This window comes from Protomyctophum bolini (genome assembly GCF_963924005.1).
Source record: "Protomyctophum bolini genome assembly, chromosome: 4".
NCBI lineage: Eukaryota > Metazoa > Chordata > Actinopteri > Myctophiformes > Myctophidae > Protomyctophum > Protomyctophum bolini.
In genome coordinates this window covers 30341161-30355854 of record NC_137865.1, presented here as the reverse complement: position 1 = coordinate 30355854, position 14694 = coordinate 30341161, and the positions used below count along the sequence as shown (strand labels likewise).

The 14694-nt window shown below is 41.0% G+C and overlaps 1 protein-coding gene across 1 annotated transcript; it reads right to left on the bottom strand.

Annotated features, from left to right (window-relative positions):
* Positions 1-4232: 4232 nt before the first annotated feature.
* fkbp4 (FKBP prolyl isomerase 4) lies at positions 4233-14516 on the bottom strand. The gene is made up of 11 exons (XM_080761878.1): positions 14003-14516; positions 13249-13393; positions 12992-13134; positions 12170-12290; positions 9474-9630; positions 8465-8555; positions 8303-8386; positions 8034-8219; positions 7471-7614; positions 6771-6866; positions 4233-5968 (listed from the first exon to the last, which is right to left on the bottom strand). Exons 1-11 carry the CDS (start codon positions 14093-14095, stop codon positions 5894-5896), a joined length of 1335 nt encoding a protein of 444 aa, XP_080618004.1. The 5' UTR covers positions 14096-14516; the 3' UTR covers positions 4233-5893.
* Between the last annotated feature and the right edge of the window lie 178 nt (positions 14517-14694).

Genomic DNA, 14694 nt, shown 5'->3' with positions numbered 1-14694 from the left:
TGGACATTGTCAAAGGACTGTTGAAAACTCACCTTTTTAAACAGGCCTTTCCAATTCCATAGCCGGCCTTGTTAAATGTTAAATGCTTTATTTTTACTCTACTTTTTCTATTTTGTCTTAATTTATTAGTGATTTAGTTCTTGACTTGTTTTATTGACTATTGACTTGTTTTAATGTTATTGTTGTTAAAGCACTTTGTGACTGTAATTGTCTGTGAAAGGTGCTCTATAAATAAACTTTACTTACTTACTTATAAAGGCAAAGCAAGTGTCAAAATAAAAACTAAGGGGGTCCTTCTATGTCCCAGGAACTATACAATATCTATTTGGGACTTAAATTGATCTCAGCCGGGACAGTTTCGGGACTAGAGTAGTTTTTGCACTGGAAATGTGCATATTGTGCGCACCTATACGGGCAGCATGAGACTAGCAGCGCCGCATAAATGTTGCAGCAGAACATTTTTATAAAACAAGAAATAAATAAAATAAAACAAGAGAAAAGACGGACCATTCACACAGGCTCAGAGCTCCCTGCAGTACAAGGAGATGTACAATTTTCAGCCAACAGCCAAAAGTTAATATATGTAAGGATTAAGGAATTAATACTGTATAGATGTAGGCTCTCAACAGCCTGTGGACGGTCGATGGAACAATGGGGTGGATACATCCTGCTGTGGGTAAGATATTAAGATCCATACAAAGATATCACACACCTAACACCGGGGGTGTTACCTTATAACACCCCACAATGACAACTTCCACCAGCAAGTGAGAAGATCACAGTGGGCAAGTTGAGGCTGTGCATTGATCGGCCCTATGTGTCTGAGCCTGAGGTTCTGATGCATGCCAGTGAAAAACTACGTTTTCAGTGCCCCACACACAGACGTGTGCATCCGAAAGCTTTTACCTACTAATTACCTAAATATTCTGTATTGTTACTGTGCTTTTACTAAAATATTAACTTTATTCAGATTTTCATTACTTTTCATGCACATATTCAGAAATGCAACTGGCGACCCTTCCAAAATATTACCCCTCTAATTTACTTCAAGGATTGATGCATTATGATACCTTGATACCTATTATGATTCCTTGCCACTTTCAAGTTTCAAAGCAATGCTGGAAGTCTTTAAATAACTGTTATATGTTCTGTCTATTAGTGTGAATGGTTAGAATGACATAAAAAAAAAGATAATCACACCAGTGTGAAGTGAGTGGTGCAACTCCGTGTGGGGGTCCCTGGAAGTTCCAGACCCCCAGGAACACGCCCAGGGTGCCGGTTCGGTTCCGGCGAGCCGCCCCACGTTCAAAACGGTTGAGAAATGACAGAGTTACAGTGTGGGGGTCCCTCTACTGTACTGAGCTATGTCACATTGAACTTGGAAAAAAGGAGCATAAAGAAAATACCGGTGTAACTTGAAAGGCAAGCGATCTCACCACAGCTGACATGTACTCCATATTAGCAAAGCAGTATTGCCTGAGGTAGAGAACAAGTGACTGTCTACTCCTGATTTGACAGCACCTCATGGAACTCACATGTGGTCATCTGTATACAATTTAGGCATTTAGCAGAAGCTCTTAATCCAGAGCGATTTACATTAAGGCAGCAATAACAAAAAGCATGGCATACATCACATACATAAAAAGTAGTTATCATGTTATAAATGTTATCAGTTATAAAATGCTATGTAAGGGTCTACATAAAGTGCTATCTAAGGGGCTATAGGGCAAGTGCTACGGCCATGATGAAGTCTGAAAAGGTGGGTTTTCACTTCAGACTACGGCGGAAGATTGGGAGTGAGGCTGCAGTTCTGATTGCAATGGGAAGTGCATTCCATAGTTTTGGAGGCAGAAGGGAGAAGAGTTTGGGACGTGTGGAGCGTTGTCCCGGCGTTTTTAGTTGAAGGTACTTCCAGCTTCCCTTGTATCAGTTGTACTATCGCACACAATTAATTTATATTGTCAGTTTCTTCTCATGCTTGACCAACTTCAGACAAACATTGTTCCCATTGTTAAATTAAAAAGCACATGGTGAGGCTTAAAAGTGCATCATGCAGGGCTGCAGGAATTTGGCCCAGACTGGCCCACCACAACCAAGGCACAGATACTTTTCGGGTCGAGGCCCATACAAATACTTGAAATTACAAGCCGTTAACACTACCACATTTACAGTACAACATAAATGATAAACGGATAAACGGTACAACATAAATTATACACAACCAATAGACAACTCATTTAACATTTGGCCCAGACCGGCCCACCAGCGGGTCGGCCCACCGGGCATATGCCTGGTACGTCCTGTGGCCAATCCACCCCTTCAATATACACATTGCCATCAGAGTCTACAGATAAGCTTTGCCATCCACCACTGTTCCACATTTCTCCAGCTCAGATGCCTAATACCTTGCTGCCCCCCACAGGTTTTATCATTTTATTTGCCAGGAATAGTTTGAAGTCACTATCAGCTTCCATGTTACAGATATACTGTACTGCTAGGAGAAGCCACAGCACAATCAATAAATCAATGAGGGAATGGGCGAGGATAGGACCTTGATGGAGTCAGCATGGTAACGAATCAGTTGAGAAGAACAAATTTGTCTTTGGATGTAGATGGTTTTTTGGACACTGCACCTCAGGAAAGGGCAGAATCAACTATAAAGTTTCTAACCAAGTGTACAAGACGTACAGCAAGTTCCAATAGGCTGGATAACATGTAGACCTGTACTTCAGGTTTAGACACTTAATTATATTTCAAACTTTATCAGACCGAAGATAACTGGTAATGAGGTTAGTTTATTCCATAGTTTGTGCTGACTGCGGATCGTATATAGTTTGGTATGTATGAAAAATGAAGATAGTCTAGATATTTCTCATGTACATTATACATACCTTTTTCTACCACAAGCTGGTTACCACAAGCTCACTGCATTTTTCAGTCTCAGTTAGATCAAGACAAGGCAGCCAGCCACCATTTCTTCTAGTTTCTAGAGAGCACTCCTTTTGTGAACAGGCCACACCTGTTATACAGTATAGGCTCTGTTGCTCAACAACACCACCATGGCTGGCTGGTGGCCAGTGTGAATGGCCCTTTTAGGCTGCTCAACAGTGCCACTTTAGGTCACCCAGCGGTATTGCAGCTGTTTGCACCACAAACTGACAGACAGACAGAAAGACGTGCATGTATGTTATGTGGCAAAATAATGGCCTTTCAGGGCACTCAAGGTTGCTGTACAGGTTAAAAAACAGTTAATACAGTGGGTGTGGAATGATAGGGTACTGTCGAGGATGACACCCAGACTCTTAACCGTCCTATGGGGAAGGGGAAACATTGACAAACATTGGGTGATCTAAAAGGTCAGAGGTCAAAAGAAACGAAAAGTTTCATTTTCAATTGAGTGCTATAGCACCACCCTTTGGCCAATGGTTGTGGTCTTCGCGTCTTCACCGTTTACTATAGCCAAGTTTTGCAAAAGCACGGTTAAGGCAGAACTGCAACATTTGGCCCCTCAATTAGCCTCCGTAGCTAAGGAAAGCATCTGCAACTAGCCTCGGTCCCAGGCTTACTCATCTGCGATCTGCAACACTCATGCAGTTAAAATGTTTTTATTGTCTTAAAAGACTGTGTGCATTTTTCTGTAGAAGCAATATGATGAGATAAGACAGCAGTATAAATTTATATCCAAGGACTAGATTTCTAATTCAACCATTTTTTCGTTCCGTCTAATCTATAACCATAACCTTTATTCATATACTATAAGCTTTTTAAAAACAAAATACAAAAATAGAGTTAAACAGTGCAGCATGAAACCCTAATTACGCAAGAGCTCTCATCCGTAAACTGACACCGATGGCCCTGGGATAGAACACATCGACACTTTCCAGGGACAGTAGGCCCACAATAGGCTAGTTGCTTGACAGGCAACCAGAGGATATGAACATCAAACAACCCCAAAGTTAACTCTGCCATGGGTCCTACTTCCATTTAATATTCGCATCGGCATGTTTTGATCAACAAGTTAGACAAATCAATACACTTTGTAGGTGTATGAACCACAAGGCAGCTACTCATCTAAAAAGAGGCAGTTAATGGGTACATTTGTTTTAAAGTAAAATATGAGATCTGTTGACAAAAATTACTTATAGTTTTAAAATTATAGAGGGACACAAAAGCATGACAGCAGGAAACTAAACACAACTGACTGAAGTCAAGAAAAGGCCAAAACAAACAAATCAAGTCAAATTGATGCATTTTATTAGTTATATTTTGGATCCTTCAGTCAAGGCAAGGATTGACCATTCCAACAAAGAACTAGCATACACTACAAATCCAACCCACTTTGCCTGGCCTGTTCCAAATTAGTCCCCAAATACTTCCTCCAAGTTGCTAAAGCCAAAATGATCAAATCTTAAGTTTAAACTACAAATTCACTAGTAAGGACCACACCTTCAATCAGAATGTGGTCAACAGATGTATTGAAATAAAACAAAATGAATGAATGTGATATCAAAGAGGGTTAGGTGAGCATTTACAGGTGACTGGAAGTGACTTGATTGGAGGTGTGGTCCTGCTCCTGAACCTCTGCTAAAAAGCTCCAAAAATGCTCAATTATGTAAATTGTGTAATTCAAATTTAAGTTAAGACAGGTGAACCTGCCTTCCAGTTGTCTTGGCGACTCCAAATGAATCAGAGCTCTTATTTCCTTCTAGTTTAGAGCTTAGAGTGGTGGGTCCGATATTCTTTGTGCGCACATAATTATATCAATATTATATATTCTTTACAGCAAAGACTAAAAGTGAACCATTTACTTTAGTTATTTTTTAGTATGCCCAGGAGAAGCTACTATCTTACTTGCTTTCTCACACATTTTCCAGTTAAGTAATTCATTGTTGTATTCATGAAATTAACAATTACAGAAATTACAAGCACAAAAAATATGAAAAAGAAACTAACAAAACAAAAAACAGGGTAATTATAAAAGTGAAGAGGAACAGTCTTGTTATCCTGGCTGCTATAGTGGTGCAACTCCACTTAGGTCAAAGAAAGAAGCTTGAACTCTGAGGGGTTTACCAGGCCAACATCTCATGTCTGCAGTGCTGCTACTTACATACTTTTAAGACAGGCACCCTATCATTCAAAACTCAACACATAACGCACGTAAAGCCATCTTACTTGGTGCTGAACAGGTTATCAGCCCGTCAACAAAACGGTGACTGTGGAGGAGAGAGAACACAGACAAGGGGGGGCAGGGGGAGTGCAAGGTGAATCTAGCCCTTGACGGGTGAGGGATGAGGGTCGATTTTTTTTTTTTTTTTACACATCTTACAGACAAGCAGTGAAAACACATGCACAGCTCCAAGCTGTGGATTGGATGGATACACAGGGTTAGGGTTGGCTAACACACTTGTGCCACGACCCCCTCCCCTTTAGGGTAGCCACCAGTTAGAGAGGTCCCGCCCAGCCAGCCAGCTGCTATGGCGAAAGCAGAGAGACATAAGCCGTTTCCACACTTGGGCGTCTAGGCGTGGCAATTTTCCACTCAGAGCAGGCTCTAGCTGGTTTTTAGACAGCTGGTGGATGGAAATGAAGTTCCACCGCAAAGGCAAGCGTTTCCGGGAATCTGGCCGTCGCGGCATTCAGCCGCATGGGTGGAGCTTAATTTCCATCCACCAGCTGTCTAAAAACCAGGAAGAGATGCCTGCTCTGAGCGGAAAATTTCTGCACCTAGACGCCTTAGTGTGGAAACAGCAAGAGAAAGCCAGCGACGTCAGTGCTCTCATTGGTACACTCATTCTCACACAGACAATCACACCTTAAAAACACAAAATGGCCGAAGTTATAAAGTCTGAAGTAAATACAGACTGTAACACAGTCAGATCAGCATCTGAAACATCTACTCCCGTGCTCCACCGTTCTCAACGTCCATGCTGCCACTGTCGTCTTTCACCTCATCCTTGCCATCCTGTTTCTGTCCATCAAAAGAGAAGGGGAAGTCACACATTAGCAGTTGCAAAGATGGTCTATTAATGAAGACGGGCCAACTTCATTGGAGCCACTATAGGCGAAATGGTACACAAAGCCTACAAATGGTCTCTTAAATATAGTAGGCGTGGTTTGCTTCTCCCCGACCTCCCCACCCCCTCCCCTCCCCTCTCCCAGGCTGACAACACTGACGTCATGTGGATGAGCATTGAGAGCATTATGGCAAATGTCAAAATCAGTCCCCATCAAGGACAATTATATTATTAAGCATTGGAACACACATTTAATTTCACATATTGTCATCTTAAATATGGGGTCAGAGCCCCCTATGTGTTGTCCGTCAAATTGCAGATGGACAGCGAGAGGCTTCCGGACTCATCTGAAATCTCACGAGTTCTTTGCTGGGATAAGGAAATGCCATTAACAAAGTATATTTTCTCCTGATTTGTCTCGCTTAAAGAAGCCATTTTACTATGAATATCTTGTAAATATTGTGTGCCTTGTGATGATTGGGTTAGTTCAGTGACCATGGTTCAGAAGCTGTGTTCACGTAATCACGTTCATTCTCCCATTGGAAATGAATAGACTCCAACATTCTTCCCGCCTCCTAATAATGTTACCGCCCACCTCACGCAGATACGGGAAGTAAAGCAAAGTTCTCTCTCTTGCTAATTTTCCTCTTGGGCAGTTGTCACCTTGCAGTTCCTTTTGTCTGCCTTGCCAATATGATGGTTATCCTGCCCCCTTATGGTTGCTGTAGAGAACTAAAAAGGACAGTCAAGTCTCACCTTGGCATCTGCATCAGCAAACTTCTGGAACATGTTGGCATAGAGGCGCTTATCCTTCTCATGCTGCTCCTTGATCTGTTTCTGACAAATAGCAACCTGACGGGATAGGGAATATATGACATGTCATGAGTTTTGCTGTTCATCCAACAACACGTTATAGCATGACATTCAGATTCATTTTTTTAATTCAGTATTCACTCTACATTCCTAGATAAGATCAGTGGTTTTCAACCAGTGGTCCGGCGACCACCAGTGGTCCTTGAGACAGCTAAATGATGGAGTTTGTAAACAAATTGACCCTTATAGATCTTTAACTCTTGAGAGCGTAAAATGAAACCAAATGTACCCGTATGGATCCATTTGGTTTCATTTTACACTCTCAAGAGTTAAACATTGTTTAAAATCTGCATTACTTAATTTCCAAGAAGTCTACACAGCGATTGTAGAATAATTGATATTTTAACCGACAACAAAATATTTTATGTCTTGGGTCTGAGAGGCTAAGGGCTGTATTTTGCGTGTCTTAAGTACCAGGTCTTATTACCTAACTTGAGTAAACTAAAGACCTGGAGGCGTGATCAATGCTCTTTGGACACTCAGAATAGCCAAATGGCATTAACCACGCCTCCAGGTCTTTAGTTTACTCAAGTTAGGTAATAAGACCTGGTACTTATCGTATTTAAAGGCTTGTGTGTTTCACCTGACTCTTGGCTGCTTTGTTGGCCGGATACAGCTGGACGACTCGCTGGAAGTCACCTCTTGCTCGTTCAAACTCTTTCATGGCAAACCGTGACTCTCCCCTTCGGAATAGAGCCTTCTCGTTGGATTCATCCAGATCCAGAGCCTACAGTTGGGTACAAAGCTTTGGGTACACACTTCTTTCAAAAATATTTTTTGGGGCTTCTGCTGCCTTTATTGATAGTAAAGCGCTATATAAAACCGTATATATTATTATTATGCACGCATTGATGAACCATCTGTGTATAGCTTATCAAACACAAGCATTAATTGTCTCCCTCCCTCGACAGACGCAATTTCAACAATATCTGAAATATGATAGCTTCAAATGTACCAACATTTTCAACCTAGTATATTGTTTTAACATACCTACCTCACAGATTGGTACTTAAAACACCATTTGAAAAAATAAACATGTTCTGAATTGTATCTGTGGAAGAGGGCTTCTAACCTCAATTATAAATGCATGGTCCGATATCTTTAAACCTTTACAATATTTCCCTGGATTTAGCTCTCAGGCGTTACCTTGTCGCAGTTCTCCAGGGCTTGACTTGGCTCCAGCATTTTGAGGTAGCACATGGCCAGGTTCAGATGCGCGGCCAGTCGCAGTGCTTTGGCTATCGGCTCGTCGGCTGGCAACAAAGCAGACTCGTGTTCCAGCCATGACACAATCCTCTTGTATGCCACTGATGCCTGCTTGTACTTTCCATCCTAAAGACACACAAAATACACGTGGTCTTGAAATGGCTCAGTATTTATTACGGTCTGCATCTTTTAAACACACAACCACATACCTTAAAGTATTGTGTTCCCTTCTCTTTGACGATGGCACTCTGTTCCAGTTTCTCTAGTGTGTTCATCTCCCATGCTTCCTTGGACTAAAGGACAGAAAATTATTTAGTCTGAACAGTTTGTGTTCATCAGTTGACTGAAGCTGAGATGTAATTGCAACGCACCTTCTCAAATTTAGTCAGCTGGATCCTGTACTCCAACATAGCTTCACCAGGAATTTTGTACCCTGCATGTCCTGCTTTTCCAAAGCCATACCTGTGAACAAGAAAATAATTGAATAAATGATAATAAAAATAAACATAACATTTTTCTCAAAAGCCAGAGAAGACGATACATTTTTAAGTGCAATATCCCTTTAAGTATTAAAGGGATATTCACATTAATGTTAATTATAACAACATTTATTAATAGCGTTTCCCTTAAAAGCTAAATTAAATCCCAATAAAATAATGATAAAATGTTATATAGAGCATATTGTAGCAGTGGGCGTGGTTCTCTGGACCCACTGAAAAATCGGTCATTCATTCTTCCCATAGAGAAAATATTAATATCAATAATTTTAAGCCTAGTATCAAGACATCCAGGATCCTGGTGAGTCATGAACATAAAACCTTTGATTCTGTGAAAATATACCACTTACTCCAAAATGTTAAATTTTCACGAAATGAAAAAATAACACATTTTTCAGGAAATTAAGAAAACTTATTTTGAAAACAAAGCAATAAAAGTTGGTGTTGTGACTTTATATATTGTCAATTACCATACTTCCACAAGAGCAGGAGAGATGGGAGACAGTTTGAGGGTCCAATGGAGTTAAGAGGTTTTGCACAAAGCACTTTATACTACTTTTCACTGGTTCAATATTTTCAAAACACACAGATGTAAAGGGTGTTCAATAGCACTGATTTACACAACAAAAAAATAAATATCAAAAACCTCAAACGTGGAGTTAGGTGGTTTCCTTCTACAGTATCATATAATTAAATATACATTTTCTCTCTCTATGGGAACAAATAATTGGGAGTTTTCAGTGGGTCCAGAAAGAACCACACACTCCTATGCTATCTATATCAGTGCTATAACAACAACATTGTGAAAACATATATATCTTGGAGCCATCAGGCACCCAAAGTTAGGAGAGTTCTAGTAATTAGCATAATACACTGAGCATACTTGGGCTTAATAGTGAATAGGGACTCCTCTCCCTGTTCCATGGCCATGATGGCTTTCTCAACTCCGGTTGGCAAACCCAGGCCCTCTCCGTCTCCAATGTCAAACTTCATCTCTCTCTCGTCAAACACCCGGCCCTCGTAAGTCCCCTGAACAACCACTACAAAAGGAAAATTAGAAAAGCAATGGAAGTTAGTGACTGAAACAGAATAAATTCTGAACCTAACATGTATGATTGAAAAGAGTGACACGTTTCTGAACCAAAAACATGTAAGCTTTTGTCTGTGTATTTGTCTAGCAGTGTGACCAAAGGACAAGATAACAAACAACGTAATTAATTATAACAGTGTAACTCTTTTTTTTATATATAAATGATTTGCACATTTTATTAAGAAATCACACCTGTGTTCTCTCTCTCTCTCTCTGAGAGTTGCACCACTCAAAAACTCACTCATGTGATATCGTCTCCAACAGGAAGAAACCGTATATTCTCAATATTTTACTTTTGTTCTTTTGCCTCCATATAATGGACATATGGATGCCTATCTATTTATTAACAAGAGCTTGTGACTAAACATAATACAAGGTTTCCGTCCGACTGTGACAATATAAGGTACAATACGGTATATACTATGGCTGCTAGTATTACCCAAACTTATTGCACTTGTTGAAAATGTACAGAGTGTAGTAGCATAAGCATCTGCACTTTTATAAATACATTAATTACTGTTCTTGTTGTTTTGATTAGTGAACTCACATTAAGGTCACATTCACATCTGTAGTTCAGTAGACTTGTGCGATTGGGTGAAATTGTGTCATTGTTGCATTTTTTAATTTGCTGTGTTTGGTGTTCAAACTGCACTGTTAACCGCAGCAGGCCGGGAACTTTATCAATGTGTTCAATTCATAAACTACAAAGTAAAATATATAGTGTTAAAATTATACATCAAGTAATAGTTAGGACGTATGTAGCTTTATACTCACACACGGCCAAGAAAGATATATGCTACTTCAACAGCTGTAAATAGGTGATAAAAGTCTCCTAGTGTTGGGAGATAGTGCGTACATTGAATTATCCAATATGATTGTAATGGGGATGCCTGGTGACTCAGCCAGTTAATGCACAGACAACTATAAGCTCCTTGTGAGTCACGAGGACCTGATTTCAAATATGATTGTAGTCATGTCTCCATGTCTGAAAATAAGTAAAGCTGCTTTACATTTATGTCTAGTCTTACATGAATAATAATCTGTTTCAATGACAGCCATGCCAGGGGTTCCCAAACTGTTCCATGCCAAGCACCCCTAAATAGCCACAGCCTCTGGCTGCAGCCTACTATTGCAAAATGTCTTAAAAAAGAAACAGCCATATATCCTAGATTCCTCACATGTCACATCACCAACACATGAGCTGCCTTGTGTTTATGTGCCAACTTCACGCTTTTGTACACTGTTGTAAAATAACACTCAGGAAAAATAAAATAAAAATACATCTGAAAGGGACTGAAGGGACCTTTAGAACTATATAGAATAATTATTATCTATATATATATATATATATATATATATATATATATATATATATATATATATATATACACACACACACACACACAGTATATGGGCTGTCAAATGATTAAAGGTTTTAAATCAGATTAATCACAGCTTCAAAATTAATCATGATTAGTCACCATTCGAACTATTTAGTATTTAGAAATTCTTCCAATATGTTGTTTCTATAAAAAATAAATCAAAAAATTAAAAAATCCCTTTGGGATTAATAAAGTGACAACTTTTACAATATGTCCATCCATTACACAAATTCATTCCTTATTTATTTAGAAGAAAAAAAAAGCCAATTTAACACTGAGGTGTCCACTCTTCCCTTTGCAATGTGAAATCCGAATCAGTAGGCCTAACCCTTTTCCATTTTGCTTCTGTCTCGTCATATATGGGCTATGTGAAATATGCCCATTATGCTGATACTGTAATAATAGCTCTTTTCAACTTGTGAAAGCTGAAATGCTTTTATTGTGATCAGCCATTCTCAGCATGCAACACATCGTACAATGAAGCACAAGTCAGACTTCACTTGAGAGCTGTGTTTTGTTGGCCGAGGCGACGTTACACAGCACTACTCGATGCAAGAATAATAAGCTACGGGAAGCTAGTTTTCGGTGACATTGTGGCACGTTGTGTTTAATCAAACAACATCAAGTTTACCTCTGTGTTTTTGGGTCTGGACATGACATGTTCTACTTCTGCGTCTTGGATCAGCGCGAGCGGCATGCACATCATCATAGAGTTGTGACTCTGAGTTGCGCGCATCAGAATGTGATTGCGTTCAAATTTGCTGTCAGGAGTTGGGACAGATTGGCATTTTATCCGCCTTATATTAAGGCCTGTTTAGGGTGTGTTTTAGCCTAGAAGACTATGGGAATCTGGGACACTGTTGTATGAAGTGTGAACTGTCAAGAGACTGATGTTCACACAAGTTCAGAGACAACACTGCGGGTCAAGACCGTGCATGCGTTAAAATATTTTAACACAATTAATTAACACCGTTAACGTGATCATTTTGCCAGCCTTTTTATACACACACACACACACACACACACACACACACACACACACCTTGATTATTCAATTAAATAATGAACACAATGTTTGGGTGCAGCTCTAGTTGTGTGGATGGCTACCTTCAACAGAAGCTCCTTCATTGGGCTTGTTGTAGCCCTCTCCTTTGGTGACAATACGACGAATGATTCCACCATTCTCTTCCTCGGTAATATCTTCCCCATGGAACTCAAACAGCTCTACCTGTAATATGTATCAGCATGAGGAAAAAATTAGCATGCAGTGCACCAACCACTTAAGCCTGACACGGTCGTACAATGAAAATAGCACCTCTACAAGCTCATAACGTGTTGTGATGAGACACGTTGTGAGGTTGTAGGTCTGCTATTTTCTTCTTATTTTTTATACCTATAATGATAAAATAGAGGCCAGGTTTCATGTTTTTTTTTAAATACATTTTTGCAACCAGTTTTTTTCACCCAGTTTCTAATGTAATCCTGGGCGCTACACTCCCTCTGCCAACCTGGGGAGAGCAACGGTCTGACCTCATGCTTTCTTCAATGCATGAGGAGTCCAAGCTCTCAATAAAACACACAGACATAAAGGGTGTTCAATAGCACTGATTTATGGGAATCACAAACCTCAAAAATGGAGTTATGAGGTTTTCTCCGGACAGCAAGAACGTATTTTGTGAGGGTACCTACCCTAGGGAACATGGGGAGGACATGCAAACTCCACACAGAAAGGCCCTTTTGCCAACCCCATCCAGGGTATGGGCACTGATGACACGGAGTTGAACACACCCCAGGCACCCCCAGTGGGAAACGAACCCAGGACCTTCTAGCTGTGAGGTGACATCGCTACCGACTCCACCGACGTGGTAAAGCACAATGTATACAAACAAGAAGCTGTAATGTAGCATATCGTAAACCGATCGGTCTTACCTGGAACACGAGTGTGGCGTTGGGAGGTATCTTGGGCGGACTGCCTGCAGATCCATAAGCATACTCTGGCTTACAAATAAGTTGACTCAGCTCTCCCACTTTCATCGTGGCTACACCAATATCCCATGCTTTTATTACTTGGCCTGCAGTGCAAACACAAAGAAGAACATATAGGTGGTGGGCGTGAACGCACAATGCATACAATTAGGCGATAGAATAGAGAGGTGTTGGTGTTTGGGTCAACGGCATGAACTAACCTTTGCCCAACTCAAAAGAGAACTTCTCCCCCCTGTCCCTGCTCGAGTCGAATGGAGTTCCGTCGAGAAGTGTGCCCACATAGTGTACAAACACTTTGTCACCTGTCATAGGCAGCTCTGTGCCTGTTCCTTCCCTTTTCACCAGCTGGAGAAAGACAGAAAGAGGAAGAGAGTAAACAAACAATGATGACACTTTTCTACAGTAATACACGCTTAATTCACTCAATATAACAACTAGCATTAATATTCATTCTCCAGATTAATTAATATGGTTATTGTTTCACTCCATGGCGTGTTCAAGAGATCAAGACGGGGTAGTGTGTGTGTGTGTGTGTGTGTGTGTGTGTGTGTGACTGTGTGCGTGCGTGTGTGTGTTGCACGACTGATTCCTCAGTCTTCTAGAATTATGAGGAAGCTGGGTAACTGATAGTGATCAGATAGGCATTAGATACGTGTCCTGGGCAGATATCCAATGTCAAATTGCAAACTGAACAAGTATAACTTCAACCGGGATATTTTCTAATGAAATACCGTGGCGAAACTATGAATGAACACGTGTTTTCATGATAGAAGTATGCTAGCGACTAGCGCTAACCTAGCTGGGGTGCATGTGTACAGCTTTACGAGCTTGTTTAGCACCCCGGTGCTAGCGTTAGCTTAGCCAGAAATTATAATAGGCCAGTGACAAACAGCCAGCCAACATGAAAAGCATTCCGCTGGGTAGCGATTAAAGGACAATGCCAAGTGCATTTACCTTCAAAACACCCCCATCTTTCTTCGGCGTGATATCCTCTCCCTCCATGGGGATGCTGTGTTGTCCTTCACTTGTCTGTTCCTCTGCAGTCATTGCCGTTCGGATTGTGGTGTTACAAAAACCCCGTTCCTCTCTCGCGGGCTTCGATCTGTGAGACTGACTGTGCCACAAATATAAATTAAACTAAACGCTTGTTAAACGTTACCGGTTGTCCACTACTAATGCACAAGCAGCCCTCAGCTATAGTGGCTAACTGGCGTTAGCTGTCTAGTATCAACAGTTAGTTTACTCCACTGTTACTATAGTGGATGAACGCACACACACTTTTTGTTGCTTCCGCTAGCGTCGTTTATAAATCACTGATCAGCACATGCTCCAGTCAGTCACAGCCTTCTAATGTCTTCTAGCTAAAGCTGACAAGAGATCCACGTTGCTCTAGTCTGCTTGCTGATTAAGGGACTTCAGTTCTAAATCCATCCGCCTGCTACTAGCCAGCCTGCTGCTGCTTGAAGGAAGGAAGGGCACAGAACTTTCCAGACATGGGGGGAGGATCCACGAGGAGGAGAGGAGCGTGGTGGCGGTGCTTATGCCGACTCACATGCCCCGGGCGGGCGGCGCTCAAACGACGCGTACCCCGGCCGGTACCAAAAATGATACAACACCCGGCAGTATTACTTCCATACGCACATGCG